The 20,325-nt window shown below is 40.7% G+C and overlaps 1 protein-coding gene across 1 annotated transcript in view; it reads right to left on the bottom strand.

Moving 5' to 3' along the window:
- Window positions 1-20,325, bottom strand: part of KCNH8 (potassium voltage-gated channel subfamily H member 8) — a 501,290-nt gene that overhangs the window by 165,649 nt on the left and 315,316 nt on the right. The window contains exon 6 of the mRNA XM_027549713.1: window positions 1,886-2,043. Coding sequence (XP_027405514.1) covers window positions 1,886-2,043 — 158 coding nt within the window. The remainder of the gene's footprint in view (window positions 1-1,885; window positions 2,044-20,325) is intronic.

Here is a 20,325-nt window from a genome sequence, read left to right as displayed (position 1 = left end):
TTGTTTATTCCTGCTTTTTTTTCGTTAAGTCTGTGTAGTGTAACAGAAGTATAACTTACAGACTTTTCCCCGTAACTTATGCTCTCCTGGGAAATAAATATAATATTTTAAACAAGCTTTTCTATTCAAATAGAATATTTGATACTGACTAATTTATTGGGAGGAATAACAAACTTATAAGCCAGTTTGTTAAATGATTATATGCTCAGCCCTCTGAAAAGCAGAAAAAAATATCACTGATAAGAGAGAGTCCTTCCTTCTTTTCTTACTTTCTGACATAGATTTGATCTATAACTTCACCTTTATAAAGAATTCATGCTCTCTATTTCACAAGTGAAAATGAAAAAAGATAGCAAAAGCACAGCAAAAGTGTACAAGCATTTAAAATTCATCAAATTATGAGAATTAGACTTCTTAAATTCTTTACCCACGTTAATTTTAGGCAATGAAACTTTTAATCATATCTAAGCATCTTATGTATTTTATATTATATATATTCAATACTTTATATTATATAATATATATTTTTAAGTTTATGTTATTTTTTCAGTACCCAAAGAAAAATGGAATATATAAATTATTAGTAGTATTTAGAAGCAAAGTAGCAAGTTGATTTACAGCAAAGTCTATGAGACACCACTTATTTAACAATTCTCCAGGATAATTTGGAAAAATTTTCTTATCATTTTATGCATTATATATTTCTTTGGGATTTTTTTGGCAGTCTTGCAGAAGCCTTGTTTTAAGTCATTATACTTTCATTACAGTATACTTATCTAGTCAAATTCAGTCTTGAAAAGCACTTTAAAAAGTTCAGATAGCAATTTAGTTTAACACTGATTGATATTATATACTAGATTTCCCCCAGAGCTTTCCTTTCAGTTGAGTTATAAACCTCTTAGCAATGTTGACACTCTCAACTTCCCAACTTAAAAAAAAATATATATATATATGGAAAGAAAAAGAAAAGAAAAATACTATTATGCAGGCAATTAACAAATGCACAGATTTGTACTAAATAGTCAGGAGTACCGTTCAGTCTTCATTATGAAGTAAGTAATGACTGTACTTGAAATATTGATCACTTTGTTTAATATTGAAAACTGTTTTTAAATTCTTGATAGAGAATATAATTTCCTTTGGGAAGGCTTGTCAGTGTTTAATTTGCACAGATGCTTGGTAAAGTTTTGCCTGCTAAATTGGTTACTCGAGCAGCAAATTGCATGACTGGTCCGAAAATGCTAATATTCCTTCCTGAAAGTCTGTTTAGCAGGGAGCACTGAGTTAGCAGGAGCACTGAGTTAGCAGGGAGCACTGAGTTAGCAGGAGCACTGAGTTAGCAGGGAGCACTGAGTTAGCAGGAGCACTGAGTTAGCAGGGAGCACTGAGTTAGCAGGGAGCACTGAGTTAGCAGGAGCACTGAGTTAGCAGGGAGCACTGAGTTAGCAGGGAGCACTGAGTTAGCAGGAGCACTGAGTTAGCAGGGAGCACTGAGTTAGCAGGAGCACTGAGTTAGCAGGGAGCACTGAGTTAGCAGGGAGCACTGAGTTAGCAGGAGCACTGAGTTAGCAGGGAGCACTGAGTTAGCCGGGAGCATTGAGGTAGCCGGGAGCACTGAGTTAGCAGGAGCACTGAGTTAGCAGGGAGCACTGAGTTAGCAGGGAGCACTGAATGCTTTCAAGAGCGTCAGTTATTAAATAGTAAAAGTAGCTATGATTACAAGTGGGCATACTTTCTTTCCTGTAAGAAATCATAAAAACAAATGCTTTAGATGAATAAAGAGAAGTTAACAGATATCAATAAAAATTCAAGAGAATGCTTGATTTCTGCTGGTCATTTTATCATTTAGAGCTTTGCTCCACCCAGCGTGTTTACAAGGACTCACCACTGTGACGTTGAAGGCATACAGGAGGTCAAACGGCAGGGCAGCGATTAGGTCAATGATGAACCAGGTGGTGACGTAGTGGATGCAGATGGATCTCGCTTCAAAGATGACTTGGCCAGACTTGCTGACATAGGTTGTTCGAAAGTTTAAAATAATGTCTGATTGAGAAAAAAAGAATAGAGGGAGAAGTTAGGAGAAAGAGAGGGAGGAGAAGAAAGGACCGGAAGGAAGAGAAGACGGAAGGAAGACAGCCAGGTGGGCGGGAAGGAGGAAGGGAGGAAGGCCATCGTGTTAAATTCAACGAACAGCCACCTCTTAACTTATTTCAGACTGACAACATCCAAAACACTCTTTTTGACAGATCCGGTTCAACTCAAAAAACAAGTATTGGAGAAGGGTGAAGAAAATATTTTTTGAGCACTTCATGCATTCCAGACTTTGGGCCACATGTTAAAATTCAAAATAAATAAATAAGAAGAAGAACAATAGGCAACACAGAATTCTCCCTGCATATAGACATTGTCCTAAGACCTTGGTATCGGTTGTTTCCCTTCCTCCCTAGAACACCTCCCAGTAGGCAGTATTAACACAGTAGACAGTGCATAGTAGACAGTATTAAAAAGGCAGAAACCACGTCTCAGTGGGAAAAGTAACTCATCCGTGATCATCCTGGAAACAGCGGCAGGGACAGTTTTGAACACAGGTATACTCTGTAGTCTGTATTCTTTTTTTTCCCAGTAGTACACTATTGTGCATACAAAAGCTTTAGTAATCTCTGTATGGATATGAAATTCATCCCTTCCCTAAAGGTGCTTGTATTCACAAAATATCAGAAATTTCTTGTTTGGATTTCTAGGTTAAAATCCCTATTTCATTTACAGGGAAGATGCAACCATTTGTCAATCTTTCCTTATGTCACTCTTTTAATATATTGAATTTTTATTTTTATTTTATATTTGTATTTATTTTATACTTGTATTTTACTATTTATCAAACTTTTGATATGATATCCTTGTGAGTGTTGGTCAAAGGACAAATGCATAGCCACGTGCGTCGTCTAGAGCTCAGTCAGGCTGCCTGTGAATAAACTTCTCTGTCTGTCACATCACATCAGATCAGATCAGATCAGTCGCTCAGTCATGTCCAACTCTTTGTGACCCCATGAATGGCAGCACGCCAGGCTTCTCTGTCCATCACCAACTCCCGGAGTTCACTGAGACTCACGTCCATTGAGTCAGTGATGCCATCCAGCCATCTCATCCTCTGTCACCCCCTTCTCCTCTTGCCCCCAATCCTCCCAGCATCAGAGTCTTTTCCAATGAGTCAACTCTTTGCATGAGGTGGCCAAAGTACTGGAGTTTGAGCTTCAGCATCATTCCTTCCAAAGAAATCCCAGGGCTGATCTCCTTCAGAATGGACTGGTTGGATCTTGCAGTCCAAGGGACTCTCAAGAGTCTTCTCCAACACCACAGTTCAAAAGCATCAATTCTTCGGCGCTCAGCCTTCTTCACAGTCCAACTCTCACATCCATACACGACCACAGGAAAAACCATAACCTTGACTAGACGGACCTTTGTTGGCAAAGTAATGTCTGCTTTTGAATATGCTATCTAGGTTGGTCATAACTTTCCTTCCAAGGAGTAAGTGTCTTTTAATTTCATGGCTGCAGTCACCATCTGTAGTGATTTTGGAGCCCAGAAAAATAAAGTCTGACACTGTTTCCAGTTTCCCCATCTATTTCCCATGAAGTGATGGGACTGGATGCCATGATCTTTGTTTTCTGAATGTTGAGCTTTAAGCCAACTTTTTCACTCTCCACTTTCACTTTCATCAAGAGGCTTTTGAGTTCCTCTTCACTTTCTGCCATAAGGGTGGTGTCATCTGCATATCTGAGGTTATTGATATTTCTCCCAGCAATCTTGATTCCAGCTTGTGTTTCTTCCAGCCCAGTGTTTCTCATGATGTACTCTGAATATAAGTTAAATAAACAGGATGACAATATACAGCCTTGACGAACTCCTTTTCCTATTTGGAACCAGTCTGTTGTTCCATTTCCAGTTCTAACTGTTGCTTCCTGACCTGCATACACATTTCTCAAGAGGCAGGTCAGGTGGTCTGGTATTCCCATCTCTTTCAGAATTTTCCACAGTTTGTTGTGATCTACACAGTCAAAGGCTTTGGCATAGTCAATAAAGCAGAAATAGATGTTTTTCTGGAACTCTCTTGCTTTTTCTATGATCCAGCAGATGTTGGCAATTTGATCTCTGGTTCCACTGCCTTTTCTAAAACCAGCTTGAACATCAGGAAGTTCATGGTTCATGTATTGCTGAAGCCTGGCTTGGAGTATTTTGAGCATTACTTTACTAGCGTGTGAGATGAGTGCAATTGTGTGGTAGTTTGAGCATCCTTTGACATTGCCTTTCTTTGGGATTGGAATGAAAACTGCCCTTTTCTAGTCCTGTGGCCACTGCTGAGTTTTCCAAATTTGCTGGCATATTGAGTGCAGCACTTTCACAGCATCATCTTTCAGGATTTGAAATAGCTCAACTGGAATTCCATCACCTCCACTAGCTTTGTTCGTAGTAATGCTTTCTAAGGCCCACTTGACTTCACATTCCAGGATGTCTGGCTCTAAGTCAGTGATCACACCATCGTGATTATCTGGATCATGAAGATCTTTTTTGTACAGTTCTTCTGTGTATTCTTGCCATTTCTTCTTAATATCTTCTGCTTCTGTTACATCCATACCATTTCTGTCCTTTATCAAGCCCATCTTTGCATGAAATGTTCCTTTGGTATCTCTGATTTTCTGGAAGAGATCTCTAGTCTTTCCCATTCTGTTGTTTTCCTCTATTTCTTTGCATTGATCACTGAGGAAGGCTTTCTTATCTCTCCTTGCTCTTCTTTGGAACTCTGCATTCAGATGCTTATATCTTTCCTTTTCTCCTTTGCTTTTCACTTCTCTTCACAGCTATTTGTAAGGCCTCCCCAGACAGCCATTTTGCTTTTTTGCATTTCTTTTCCATGGGGATGGTCTTGATCCCTGTCTCCTGTACAATGTCATGAACCTCATTCCATAATTCATCAGGCACTCTATCTATCAGATCTAGGCCCTTAAATCTATTTCTCACTTCCACTGTATAATCATAAGGGATTTGATTTAGGTCATACCTGAATGGTCTAGTGGTTTTCCCTACTTTCTTCAAGTTAAATCTGAATTTGGCAATAAGGAGTTCATGGTCTGAGCCACAGTCAGCTCCTGGTCTTGTTTTTGCTGACTGTATACAGCTTCTCCATCTTTGGCTGCAAAGAATATAATCAATCTGATTTCGGTGTTGACCATCTGGTGATGTCCATGTATAGAGTCTTCTCTTGTGTTGTGGGAAGAGGGTGTTTGTTATGACCAGTGCATTTTCTTAGTTCCTGGATTAAATATCACTAAAGTATTGGAAAAGTTCATTTTTTCCTTAATTTGCTTTATTTCTCGATTTAATTTTTACTTTACATTGGAGTGTAGTTAATTTAAAATGTGTTAATTTCAGGTCTACAGAAAACGGAATCAGTTGTACATATATACATATCCATTCTTTTTCAGATTTTCCAATATAGGTTATTACAAAAAATGAGTAGAGTTTCCTGTGCTGTACAGTAAGTCCTTGTTAATTATCTATTTTTTAAAAAATTTAAATTTGCTTATTTTTAAATGAAGGATAATTGCTTTACAATAGTGTTAGTTTCTGCCATGTGTCAACATGAATCAGCCATAGGCATGCGTATGTCCCCTCCCTTCTGAACCTCGTTCCCACCCGTTCCCACCCCTCCCACCCATTCTGGTTGTCACAGAGCCCTGGGCTGAGCTCCCTGTGTCTTACGGCGAGCTCCCACTGGCTATCTAGTCTATATATGGTGATGTATGTGTTTCCATGGTCCTCTTTCAATTCATCCTTTCCTCCCTTCCTGCAATGCGTCCACAAGTATGTCAGTTTTAATAAGGTGGATGAACCTAGAGCGTATTATACGAGTGGAGTAAGTCAGAGAAAAACAAATATTGTATATTAGCGCATATATGGAATCTGGAAAGATGGTGCTGATGAGCCTGTTTGCAGAGCAGCAGTGGAGATGTAGACATAAAATATAGGCTCACTGGCCATCTGCTTTATATATGTCACACGTGCTAAGCTGCTCCAGTCGCATCCAGCTCCCTGTGACCGTATGGACAGTAGCCCATCAGGCTCCTCTGTCCATGGAATTCTCCAGGCAAGAATACTGGAGTGGGTTGCCATGCCCTCCTCCAGGGGATCTTCCCGACCCAGGGATCAAACCCACATCCCTTACATCTCCTGCATGGCAGGTGGGTTATTTACCACTAGCACCACCTGGGATCAGATCAGATCAGTCGCTCAGTCGTGTCCGACTCTTTGCGACCCCATGAATCACAGCACGCCAGGCCTCCCTGTCCATCACCAACTCCCGGAGTTCACTGAGACTCACGTCCATTGAGTCAGTGATGCCATCCAGCCATCTCATCCTCTGTCGTCCCCTTCTCCTCTTGCCTCCAATCCCTCCCAGCATCAGAGTCTTTTCCAATGAGTCAACTCTTCGCATGAGGTGGCCAAAGTACTGGAGTTTCAGCTTTAGCATTATTCCTTCCAAAGAAATCCCAGGGCTGATCTCCTTCAGAATGGACTGGTTGGATCTTGCAGTCCAAGGGACTCTCAAGAGTCTTCTCCAACACCACAGTTCAAAAGCATCAATTCTTCGGCGCTCAGCCTTCTTCACAGTCCAACTCTCACATCCATACACGACCACAGGAAAAACCATAACCTTGACTAGACGGACCTTTGTTGGCAAAGTAATGTCTGCTTTTGAATATGCTATCTAGGTTGGTCATAACTTTCCTTCCAAGGAGTAAGTGTCTTTTAATTTCATGGCTGCAGTCACCATCTGTAGTGATTTTGGAGCCCAGAAAAATAAAGTCTGACACTGTTTCCAGTTTCCCCATCTATTTCCCATGAAGTGATGGGACTGGATGCCATGATCTTTGTTTTCTGAATGTTGAGCTTTAAGCCAACTTTTTCACTCTCCACTTTCACTTTCATCAAGAGGCTTTTGAGTTCCTCTTCACTTTCTGCCATAAGGGTGGTGTCATCTGCATATCTGAGGTTATTGATATTTCTCCCAGCAATCTTGATTCCAGCTTGTGTTTCTTCCAGCCCAGTGTTTCTCATGATGTACTCTGAATATAAGTTAAATAAACAGGATGACAATATACAGCCTTGACGAACTCCTTTTCCTATTTGGAACCAGTCTGTTGTTCCATTTCCAGTTCTAACTGTTGCTTCCTGACCTGCATACACATTTCTCAAGAGGCAGGTCAGGTGGTCTGGTATTCCCATCTCTTTCAGAATTTTCCACAGTTTGTTGTGATCTACACAGTCAAAGGCTTTGGCATAGTCAATAAAGCAGAAATAGATGTTTTTCTGGAACTCTCTTGCTTTTTCTATGATCCAGCAGATGTTGGCAATTTGATCTCTGGTTCCACTGCCTTTTCTAAAACCAGCTTGAACATCAGGAAGTTCATGGTTCATGTATTGCTGAAGCCTGGCTTGGAGTATTTTGAGCATTACTTTACTAGCGTGTGAGATGAGTGCAATTGTGTGGTAGTTTGAGCATCCTTTGACATTGCCTTTCTTTGGGATTGGAATGAAAACTGCCCTTTTCTAGTCCTGTGGCCACTGCTGAGTTTTCCAAATTTGCTGGCATATTGAGTGCAGCACTTTCACAGCATCATCTTTCAGGATTTGAAATAGCTCAACTGGAATTCCATCACCTCCACTAGCTTTGTTCGTAGTAATGCTTTCTAAGGCCCACTTGACTTCACATTCCAGGATGTCTGGCTCTAAGTCAGTGATCACACCATCGTGATTATCTGGATCATGAAGATCTTTTTTGTACAGTTCTTCTGTGTATTCTTGCCATTTCTTCTTAATATCTTCTGCTTCTGTTACATCCATACCATTTCTGTCCTTTATCAAGCCCATCTTTGCATGAAATGTTCCTTTGGTATCTCTGATTTTCTGGAAGAGATCTCTAGTCTTTCCCATTCTGTTGTTTTCCTCTATTTCTTTGCATTGATCACTGAGGAAGGCTTTCTTATCTCTCCTTGCTCTTCTTTGGAACTCTGCATTCAGATGCTTATATCTTTCCTTTTCTCCTTTGCTTTTCACTTCTCTTCACAGCTATTTGTAAGGCCTCCCCAGACAGCCATTTTGCTTTTTTGCATTTCTTTTCCATGGGGATGGTCTTGATCCCTGTCTCCTGTACAATGTCATGAACCTCATTCCATAATTCATCAGGCACTCTATCTATCAGATCTAGGCCCTTAAATCTATTTCTCACTTCCACTGTATAATCATAAGGGATTTGATTTAGGTCATACCTGAATGGTCTAGTGGTTTTCCCTACTTTCTTCAAGTTAAATCTGAATTTGGCAATAAGGAGTTCATGGTCTGAGCCACAGTCAGCTCCTGGTCTTGTTTTTGCTGACTGTATACAGCTTCTCCATCTTTGGCTGCAAAGAATATAATCAATCTGATTTCGGTGTTGACCATCTGGTGATGTCCATGTATAGAGTCTTCTCTTGTGTTGTGGGAAGAGGGTGTTTGTTATGACCAGTGCATTTTCTTAGTTCCTGGATTAAATATCACTAAAGTATTGGAAAAGTTCATTTTTTCCTTAATTTGCTTTATTTCTCGATTTAATTTTTACTTTACATTGGAGTGTAGTTAATTTAAAATGTGTTAATTTCAGGTCTACAGAAAACGGAATCAGTTGTACATATATACATATCCATTCTTTTTCAGATTTTCCAATATAGGTTATTACAAAAAATGAGTAGAGTTTCCTGTGCTGTACAGTAAGTCCTTGTTAATTATCTATTTTTTAAAAAATTTAAATTTGCTTATTTTTAAATGAAGGATAATTGCTTTACAATAGTGTTAGTTTCTGCCATGTGTCAACATGAATCAGCCATAGGCATGCGTATGTCCCCTCCCTTCTGAACCTCGTTCCCACCCGTTCCCACCCCTCCCACCCATTCTGGTTGTCACAGAGCCCTGGGCTGAGCTCCCTGTGTCTTACGGCGAGCTCCCACTGGCTATCTAGTCTATATATGGTGATGTATGTGTTTCCATGGTCCTCTTTCAATTCATCCTTTCCTCCCTTCCTGCAATGCGTCCACAAGTATGTCAGTTTTAATAAGGTGGATGAACCTAGAGCGTATTATACGAGTGGAGTAAGTCAGAGAAAAACAAATATTGTATATTAGCGCATATATGGAATCTGGAAAGATGGTGCTGATGAGCCTGTTTGCAGAGCAGCAGTGGAGATGTAGACATAAAATATAGGCTCACTGGCCATCTGCTTTATATATGTCACACGTGCTAAGCTGCTCCAGTCGCATCCAGCTCCCTGTGACCGTATGGACAGTAGCCCATCAGGCTCCTCTGTCCATGGAATTCTCCAGGCAAGAATACTGGAGTGGGTTGCCATGCCCTCCTCCAGGGGATCTTCCCGACCCAGGGATCAAACCCACATCCCTTACATCTCCTGCATGGCAGGTGGGTTATTTACCACTAGCACCACCTGGGATCAGATCAGATCAGTCGCTCAGTCGTGTCCGACTCTTTGCGACCCCATGAATCACAGCACGCCAGGCCTCCCTGTCCATCACCAACTCCCGGAGTTCACTGAGACTCACGTCCATTGAGTCAGTGATGCCATCCAGCCATCTCATCCTCTGTCGTCCCCTTCTCCTCTTGCCTCCAATCCCTCCCAGCATCAGAGTCTTTTCCAATGAGTCAACTCTTCGCATGAGGTGGCCAAAGTACTGGAGTTTCAGCTTTAGCATTATTCCTTCCAAAGAAATCCCAGGGCTGATCTCCTTCAGAATGGACTGGTTGGATCTTGCAGTCCAAGGGACTCTCAAGAGTCTTCTCCAACACCACAGTTCAAAAGCATCAATTCTTCGGCGCTCAGCCTTCTTCACAGTCCAACTCTCACATCCATACACGACCACAGGAAAAACCATAACCTTGACTAGACGGACCTTTGTTGGCAAAGTAATGTCTGCTTTTGAATATGCTATCTAGGTTGGTCATAACTTTCCTTCCAAGGAGTAAGTGTCTTTTAATTTCATGGCTGCAGTCACCATCTGTAGTGATTTTGGAGCCCAGAAAAATAAAGTCTGACACTGTTTCCAGTTTCCCCATCTATTTCCCATGAAGTGATGGGACTGGATGCCATGATCTTTGTTTTCTGAATGTTGAGCTTTAAGCCAACTTTTTCACTCTCCACTTTCACTTTCATCAAGAGGCTTTTGAGTTCCTCTTCACTTTCTGCCATAAGGGTGGTGTCATCTGCATATCTGAGGTTATTGATATTTCTCCCAGCAATCTTGATTCCAGCTTGTGTTTCTTCCAGCCCAGTGTTTCTCATGATGTACTCTGAATATAAGTTAAATAAACAGGATGACAATATACAGCCTTGACGAACTCCTTTTCCTATTTGGAACCAGTCTGTTGTTCCATTTCCAGTTCTAACTGTTGCTTCCTGACCTGCATACACATTTCTCAAGAGGCAGGTCAGGTGGTCTGGTATTCCCATCTCTTTCAGAATTTTCCACAGTTTGTTGTGATCTACACAGTCAAAGGCTTTGGCATAGTCAATAAAGCAGAAATAGATGTTTTTCTGGAACTCTCTTGCTTTTTCTATGATCCAGCAGATGTTGGCAATTTGATCTCTGGTTCCACTGCCTTTTCTAAAACCAGCTTGAACATCAGGAAGTTCATGGTTCATGTATTGCTGAAGCCTGGCTTGGAGTATTTTGAGCATTACTTTACTAGCGTGTGAGATGAGTGCAATTGTGTGGTAGTTTGAGCATCCTTTGACATTGCCTTTCTTTGGGATTGGAATGAAAACTGCCCTTTTCTAGTCCTGTGGCCACTGCTGAGTTTTCCAAATTTGCTGGCATATTGAGTGCAGCACTTTCACAGCATCATCTTTCAGGATTTGAAATAGCTCAACTGGAATTCCATCACCTCCACTAGCTTTGTTCGTAGTAATGCTTTCTAAGGCCCACTTGACTTCACATTCCAGGATGTCTGGCTCTAAGTCAGTGATCACACCATCGTGATTATCTGGATCATGAAGATCTTTTTTGTACAGTTCTTCTGTGTATTCTTGCCATTTCTTCTTAATATCTTCTGCTTCTGTTACATCCATACCATTTCTGTCCTTTATCAAGCCCATCTTTGCATGAAATGTTCCTTTGGTATCTCTGATTTTCTGGAAGAGATCTCTAGTCTTTCCCATTCTGTTGTTTTCCTCTATTTCTTTGCATTGATCACTGAGGAAGGCTTTCTTATCTCTCCTTGCTCTTCTTTGGAACTCTGCATTCAGATGCTTATATCTTTCCTTTTCTCCTTTGCTTTTCACTTCTCTTCACAGCTATTTGTAAGGCCTCCCCAGACAGCCATTTTGCTTTTTTGCATTTCTTTTCCATGGGGATGGTCTTGATCCCTGTCTCCTGTACAATGTCATGAACCTCATTCCATAATTCATCAGGCACTCTATCTATCAGATCTAGGCCCTTAAATCTATTTCTCACTTCCACTGTATAATCATAAGGGATTTGATTTAGGTCATACCTGAATGGTCTAGTGGTTTTCCCTACTTTCTTCAAGTTAAATCTGAATTTGGCAATAAGGAGTTCATGGTCTGAGCCACAGTCAGCTCCTGGTCTTGTTTTTGCTGACTGTATACAGCTTCTCCATCTTTGGCTGCAAAGAATATAATCAATCTGATTTCGGTGTTGACCATCTGGTGATGTCCATGTATAGAGTCTTCTCTTGTGTTGTGGGAAGAGGGTGTTTGTTATGACCAGTGCATTTTCTTAGTTCCTGGATTAAATATCACTAAAGTATTGGAAAAGTTCATTTTTTCCTTAATTTGCTTTATTTCTCGATTTAATTTTTACTTTACATTGGAGTGTAGTTAATTTAAAATGTGTTAATTTCAGGTCTACAGAAAACGGAATCAGTTGTACATATATACATATCCATTCTTTTTCAGATTTTCCAATATAGGTTATTACAAAAAATGAGTAGAGTTTCCTGTGCTGTACAGTAAGTCCTTGTTAATTATCTATTTTTTAAAAAATTTAAATTTGCTTATTTTTAAATGAAGGATAATTGCTTTACAATAGTGTTAGTTTCTGCCATGTGTCAACATGAATCAGCCATAGGCATGCGTATGTCCCCTCCCTTCTGAACCTCGTTCCCACCCGTTCCCACCCCTCCCACCCATTCTGGTTGTCACAGAGCCCTGGGCTGAGCTCCCTGTGTCTTACGGCGAGCTCCCACTGGCTATCTAGTCTATATATGGTGATGTATGTGTTTCCATGGTCCTCTTTCAATTCATCCTTTCCTCCCTTCCTGCAATGCGTCCACAAGTATGTCAGTTTTAATAAGGTGGATGAACCTAGAGCGTATTATACGAGTGGAGTAAGTCAGAGAAAAACAAATATTGTATATTAGCGCATATATGGAATCTGGAAAGATGGTGCTGATGAGCCTGTTTGCAGAGCAGCAGTGGAGATGTAGACATAAAATATAGGCTCACTGGCCATCTGCTTTATATATGTCACACGTGCTAAGCTGCTCCAGTCGCATCCAGCTCCCTGTGACCGTATGGACAGTAGCCCATCAGGCTCCTCTGTCCATGGAATTCTCCAGGCAAGAATACTGGAGTGGGTTGCCATGCCCTCCTCCAGGGGATCTTCCCGACCCAGGGATCAAACCCACATCCCTTACATCTCCTGCATGGCAGGTGGGTTATTTACCACTAGCACCACCTGGGATCAGATCAGATCAGTCGCTCAGTCGTGTCCGACTCTTTGCGACCCCATGAATCACAGCACGCCAGGCCTCCCTGTCCATCACCAACTCCCGGAGTTCACTGAGACTCACGTCCATTGAGTCAGTGATGCCATCCAGCCATCTCATCCTCTGTCGTCCCCTTCTCCTCTTGCCTCCAATCCCTCCCAGCATCAGAGTCTTTTCCAATGAGTCAACTCTTCGCATGAGGTGGCCAAAGTACTGGAGTTTCAGCTTTAGCATTATTCCTTCCAAAGAAATCCCAGGGCTGATCTCCTGCAGAATGGACTGGTTGGATCTCCTTGCAGTCCAAGGGACTCTCAAGAGTCTTCTCCAACACCACAGTTCAAAAGCATCAATTCTTCGGCGCTCAGCCTTCTTCACAGTCCAACTCTCACATCCATACATGACCACAGGAAAAACCATAGCCTTGACTAGACGAACCTTTGTTGGCAAAGTAATGTCTCTGCTTTTGAATATGCTATCTAGGTTGGTCATAACTTTCCTTCCAAGGAGTAAGTGTCTTTTAATTTCATGGCTGCAGTCACCATCTGTAGTGATTTTGGAGCCCAGAAACATAAAGTCTGACACTGTTTCCACTGTTTCCCCATCTATTTGCCATGAAGTGGTGGGACCGGATGCCATGATCTTCGTTTTCTGAATGTTGAGCTTTAAGCCAACCTTTTCACTCTCCACTTTCACTTTCATCAAGAGGCTTTTTAGTTCCTCTTCACTTTCTGCTGTAAGGGTGGTGTCATCTGCATATCTGAGGTTATTGAGATTTCTCCCGGCAAGCCCATCTTATATATAGCAGTGTGTATATGTTAGTCCCGAACTCCTGCTTTATCTCCCACCACTTTCCCCTCTGGGAACCATAAGTTTTTTTTTTTTTTTTCAAGTCTGTGAGCCTGTTTGTTTTGTAAGTATGCTCATTTGTGTCAGATTTTAGATTCACATTTAAGTGATAACATATGGTTTCTGTATTCTCTGTCTGACTTAGTTCACTTAGTACGACACTCTCTAGGTGCATCCTTGTTGCTGCAAATGGCATTATTCCCTTCCTTTTTAAGGCTGAATAGTATCCCACTCTATCTATGTAACACACCTTCTTTATCCATTCATCTGTGGATGGACATTTAGGTTGCTAGTTAAGTACAACTAATCTACGGGGAATTTCAGGATTGCTGTGTCCCTGTAAATGCGATGAGGGCTGAGCTCTATAAACTGGTGACTCCAACAGACGTGCATTTCTCTGAGGAGTGACCTCATGGGGAGTGTCATGATTTAGGGACAAAGCTCAGAGGGTAGAACGTGGGACATAAACGCCCTAAAAAGAATAGGAAAGTCAGGAGTCACGAACCACATCATTTCAAAATGAATTAGAGCACTCTTTACAGCTAACTTAAGCCACTGAAAATAAGTGGAATGGTGTTGTATGAGGTTAAAAACTGGTTATCATGATCGTAATGATAACAGTAATGAAATGACAATAACGTGCATTTCATATTTGTATATCACTTTTACTTTTCACTTCTTGTCACATTTGAAGGCAGAAATTTGTTTCCCTCCCCTGTCTCCTCTCCCCTCCCCTACCACCACCTCCCATCTCTTCCCCGAGTCAGGGTGGACCCTCTGAGCGTGATGAGATAGATCACATTACATTTTGGGCTAAAGGGAGGTGATCTGAGTGGCCTACTCTAATGAGGTGGGCCCTTTAAAGCAGAGTTTTCTTCCTCTGGTGTTAAGGAATTGGAAAGCAGGGAGGCACGCTCTTCCTGGCGTGGACATTCTGGGATGGACTACATGGCTGGGAATGGCGGGCAGCATCTGGTGGCTGGGAGAGACCCTTCCTAGATATCTACCAAGGAACGGTAGATATTGTTCCACAACCATAAAGAAATGACATGTGTTCAACAGCCACATGGGACTGGAAGAGAATCCTGAGATCCAGGAAAGAACACAAGGTGACACCTCGATTTCAACCTTGTGGGGCCCTGAGCAGAGACTTCAGCTAGGCTAGAACTGGACGTCTGACCTATAGACACTATGAGACAAAGGATGGGCATCGTTTTCAGATGATACGTTGGTGGTAATCGACTACGTAGCAATACAAACTAGTATAAAATTTACCGAGTCATCTGGTTTTCATTGTAGCCTGTGAGATGAGATAATACAGGAATTATGACAAAGCAGGTCAGTATTACATTATTATAAGATAACACACATGTTCTTAATATGAGCCCAGTGCTGCTCCAGGACCTTCAGAACCATCGCATCATTGACCTCTTCTCACAATGCTAACAGGTAAGCACTTCTGTTAACCCCTTTCACAGAGGAGAAAACTGAGGCAGAAAGAAGTCAAGTGACCTCTCCAGGATCACACAGACAAGGAAACCAAAGCACAGATTAAGCCGCACAGCTAGTTAGGGAAAGAGCAAGTGCCGGTCCAGGTCTCATGAGTTCTAATTGTGTGCTTTGGGTTTTGATGTCTTAACAGGGACCAGTCATATCTCAGCTCTAGAAGGAGGTTCTAGGTGACTCAAAAAGAAAGCATTAATGTTCTAGACTATTGTGAATGATCTAACTTATGAAGAAGTTGTATTTTTGTCAAGGAATAAGACTATGAACAATACTTCCCCTGTTAACACTGAGAATTACGTTACAGAATGAACGGCTGAAGCTAGCTGCTGAGCCTCTCACGAAGGTCGAGCACAATCCCATGGTGATTTTCACCGGAGTGAAAATGCCTTCACACGAAGCACCGATGCGCCTCGAGACACGGCCACCAGGATGGGGCTGGGAGTTCAGGGCAGTGCTGTGAGCTGTCAGAGCCACGGGTGAACGTTCCATTCTTCCTTTCTAACTTTCTAAACTCCTGGATTTGTGCATTAGCAGAGCAATTTAACAGCTTAGGCCACCAGCTGTTGAAATAAAGCAGAGATTTCAGCTTCATGGTTTTTATAAGAAAGCTCAGGCTAGGCATTTAGATTGCCATCTTGTGAGGGAGAAACCCAAAGAGTTGCTTACCAAGCCCTTCAGTGAGCTTCGGTTTCCAAAACACAGGCTAAGCTGAATCAATAAGTTCATTATCAAACTGAAGGAAAAAATGTCTTGTGTATTTACTAACCAAACACCGGCTTCCATCACAAATTTTATGGAAAGCCCACTGCCACCACCCACGTACCTGGGCACTCCCCTAAATGGAGGAATGAAGAAATGACTGGTTGGCCTTTGGTTGATTGATACAGCAAACATTTTTAAGGCTATATGGTTAATTATGTGGTTGACTAAAGAATAAAATAGAAGTGCAGACTTCTGAATAGAAAACATATTTTCTTGGATGAGTCATTACAGAATATCCATTTAGAAATCTTTAAAAAAAAAATCTGCTACTCAGTTCAATTTAATTGGTTGCAAAGAATATATTATTTTAAATTTAAAAAGAAATAATGATAAGACTTTTATACACAAAGAGCATTAATAGCAAAAGGACGCAAATATATATTTGAAGTACTTGAATACGACTAGGTTTATTTTCTGGGAAAAACCTAGATATATATTACATTCTTTCTAGGACAATGCTGTTATACAAAGATTGCAGGTTTCTTGAGTGAGTGATGAGTATTGTTTTTATTTATTCTTTATTTTTAAACTCTTTTAAAAATTTTATTGAAGTATACTTGAATCACAACATATTATTTTTATTTTTAAAAATGTATTTTATATTGGAGTATAGTTGATTTACAATGTGGTGTTAATTTCAGGTGATAGAAAAGTGAGCCAATTATACATATACATGTATCTACTCTCTTTAAAGTTATTTTCCCATTTAGGTTATTGCAGAATTATTTCTAGATAGCTGATTATTTTTTAAACCTACTTTTGTCATACATGTAAGAATAGACATAGCTCTGTTGCACTGTGATTTGCAGGATGTATTTTCATGTTCATTAGTCTGTGTGGTTCCCCTGCCAACTCTCTCAGGCGTCCTGTCACTGACGTTTTACCAATGACTTGGAAAACTTAAGAAAATTGCTTGAAGTCATGAGGATAGTAAGCAAGAAACAGGACATCATTTGGCAGGCAATTCCATTTTCTTTCCATTATCTTAAAGATTCGCTACACTTTCAAATGCTGAGGCTGAAGCTCGGATACTTGGCCACCTAATGTGAAGAGCCAGCTCATCGGAAAAGACCCTGATGCTGGGAAAGACAGAAGGCGGGAGGAGAAGGGGACGACAGAGGATGAGATGGTTGGATGGAATCACTGATGCAATGGACATGAGTTTGAGCAAGCTCCAGAAGACGGTGAAGGACAGGGAAGCCTGGCATGCTGCAGTTCATGGGGTCACAAAGAGACACATCTGAGAAACTGAACAATAACAACACTTTCAAATAAATTTTAGAGGCAATAACAATAGTTCGGTGCAAGGAAATGTGTTTCTGATTGTAGCCCTTAGATTCAATTCAGCAATGGCAGCACCCAGGTAAAAGGATATTAAACCAGGGCACAGAATTGAATGCAGGGGAATGAACTGTCTTTGAGTCTAGAAATAGAAGGATTAAGCACTTGTCCAGGGAGAATGGAGAAAACACTGCATTCTCCCCACTGATAAGGATGTGGCGGCAATGTAAATATCCCCTTAAATGGAAGAGCGAGATGGGGAGTACAAGCTGTTTATGAAAGAGGGAAACACAGAATAAGGGTAAGTAATGATGAGGGAGAAAAAAGCCTTCCAGAACCGGTGTCCCTCGTACAAGGCCCAAGAACCATGGGCTCAAAGTGGAGACTGACCAACTGTGCTTCCCCTGAAGTGTCTCACCTCCCAAAGTTTCACATCGTCAGTGAGTTAAATCAGTGACTCATTCAAATGCTGCACTAAGAACGTGGTCTCCTCCAGACAATCCACAACCTCCCTAAATGGCAGTAAGGTTTTCATTCTGAGACATCTAAGAAAGCCTATGCATAACGTTTTTCATTATATCGCAATACAATTTTTGTTGAAAACTTTCAACTGTATGTTGAAAAATATGTGAAAATTCTTTAATATCCAAATCTTTATATTTAATTTTTCTTGCTAATTTCATTTATTAACAACATGCATAACTGTGCATAGATACATAATATGCACAATTTGAATCAAGAAAATTATTCCCCAAATTGAAACAAATTGACTCATACAGATTTAGCACCTAGAAGCGTTAATGCCTCATGTATGTGTATATGTATAATCTCTTGAGCCCACATGCTTGTATCACGTGAAGTAAATAAGTAAATAGGGAATTACCATACATACATGTGATTCACAGAATTTCAAAAAAAACTGATCGTAATCCACCCCATCAAAATGACACAGAACATAATTGAATTCTCTGAGGATTTGGATGGCCCTGAAATATTTTGCAGGATAACCAGTTTACCTTGCTGTATTCAGGTTTTACATAAGCCTGATTGAAAATAAAGACAAATAATAGAGAGATAACTGTCCTCATATTGTTAACACTCTAAAAATGAGTGTTTCATTTCTCTCTCTCACTAAATGGTTGTGTATGAGAACTAAAAGGCAAGAAGATTAAACCTAGCTTTTCCAGTTTGATTTCCTCCAGAACTATGTAATTAGAAAGTACCCAAAAAAAGGTTAAATTTGATATGGCATAAATTAGTAGATTTATTTTCTTTATTAGCATGCATGCCAGATGGGAAATCATTAAAAAATAATATCGGCTTACTTGTTAAAAAGTGAATTAAAATATAATGGTGTTCATGAGGGCATATGCACCAAATACAAATAATTAATATCTTCATTTAGCCATTTCTTTACAAATTAATCAATGTAGTATAGCGTGGGTGGGGAGAGGTTTAACTAAACCAGCTGCAGACTAATATTCTAAAGACACCCTGTCTTTTTTTCATTGCTTGTGAGACACTCCTTTGAACACGGTAGGGTGTCACAGCAAATTTGGGCTAGAAGGTGTGGGAAAAATGAATAACTGCAAGCCAATTAATTAAGAGGCTCGAGGGACTTGTAATTCTAGAAATAGCTGTAACTGATCACTAGGATTAGTGGATGAGATTCTCATATGACTGAATCCTTGCTCATCTTGTTAGCCTTCGTCCCTCTTGCTTATCTTAATGAGAAGTGTGGGGGAAAGAAAGGGCAGCAGGCACAGTGAGAAGCAGCATTTAAGAACAGTTATCTGCAGAAGAAGAGGTAGAGCTGAAAGGAGGCAGAAAGGTGGCTCAGGAGCAGTTGATGCCGCCAATGGCTTCCACTGTGTGCCAGGGTCGTGGTGGACATTCACATCGTTTTTGGCCCTCAACATCCGTATCAGATGGACTCACCCAGAAGGGAGACCTTCTAACCTCATCTCTGTTTGAATGGAATAACCCTAATCCACAACATGCTTCATAAAGATGCAATCAACCAGGCACTTCCGCTGCAGCAATGTTGAGCTTCTGCCTTTTCAGAGTGCTGCCTTAGCTTGATGCATCCTTCACGAGGCACAGAATATGCTGTCCTCTCCCAGCCCTTCTTACAAATATTCAACATCCGTCATCAAGTTCTTTCTGTGCCCCAGGCGGCTCCTTTTCTTTCAATTGTCTCTTTTTTTTTCTTAATTTATGATTTTTTTTTATTCAAGGATAACTGCTTTACAGAATTTTGTTGTTTCCTGTCAAACCTCAACATGAATAAGCCACAGGTATACACATATCCCCTCCCTTTTGAACCTCCTTCCTATCTCCAACCCTACCCCACCCCTCTAGGTTGATACAGAGCCCCTGTTTGAGTTTCCTGAGACCTACAGCAATTTCCTGTTGGCTGTCTATTTTACATGTGGTAATGTAAGTTTCCATGTTACTCTCTGCATACATCTCACCCTCTCCTCCCCTCTCCCTGTGTCATAAGTCTGTTCTCTATATCTGTTTCTCCATTGCTGCCCTGTAAATAAATTCTTTAGTACCATTTTTCTAGACTCCATATTATATGTGTTAGAATACAATATTTCTCTTTCTCTTCCTGACTTACTTCACTCTGTTTAATAGGTTCTAGGTTCATCCACCTCATTAGGACTGACTCAAACGCACTCCTTTATGTGGCTGAGTAATATTCCATTGTGTGTATGTACCACGACTTCTTTATCCATTCATCTGTCCATGGACATCTAGGTTGCTTCCACGTTCTAGCTGTTGTAAATAGTGCTGCAATGAACAATGGGATACATGTCTCTCTTTCAGTTTTGGTTTCTTTGTCAATTGTCTCTTATTGATACAATTTCCTCTTCCAGTCCTATATTTTTCTCTAGTTTTTGGTTTTCACAGCAAAGCCTCATGGAGGCCCAGTTTGGGCTGTTACCTCCCTCCCTTTCTTTCTTTCTCTTTCCTCTTTCCAGATTGAATTTTTATTCATTTTACATACTGAGCTGCACCTTTGATTTTTATTTTAAAAATAAATTTCAAAGTCTTTAACACAATGAAGAAAAGAAAAACAAACACACATATAGCTGA

Source organism: Bos indicus x Bos taurus, chromosome 1 (genome assembly GCF_003369695.1).
Source record: "Bos indicus x Bos taurus breed Angus x Brahman F1 hybrid chromosome 1, Bos_hybrid_MaternalHap_v2.0, whole genome shotgun sequence".
Classification (NCBI taxonomy): Eukaryota; Metazoa; Chordata; class Mammalia; order Artiodactyla; family Bovidae; genus Bos; species Bos indicus x Bos taurus.
Note: the sequence above shows the minus strand (reverse complement) of the source record. Positions and strands in the feature narration are given on the sequence as shown.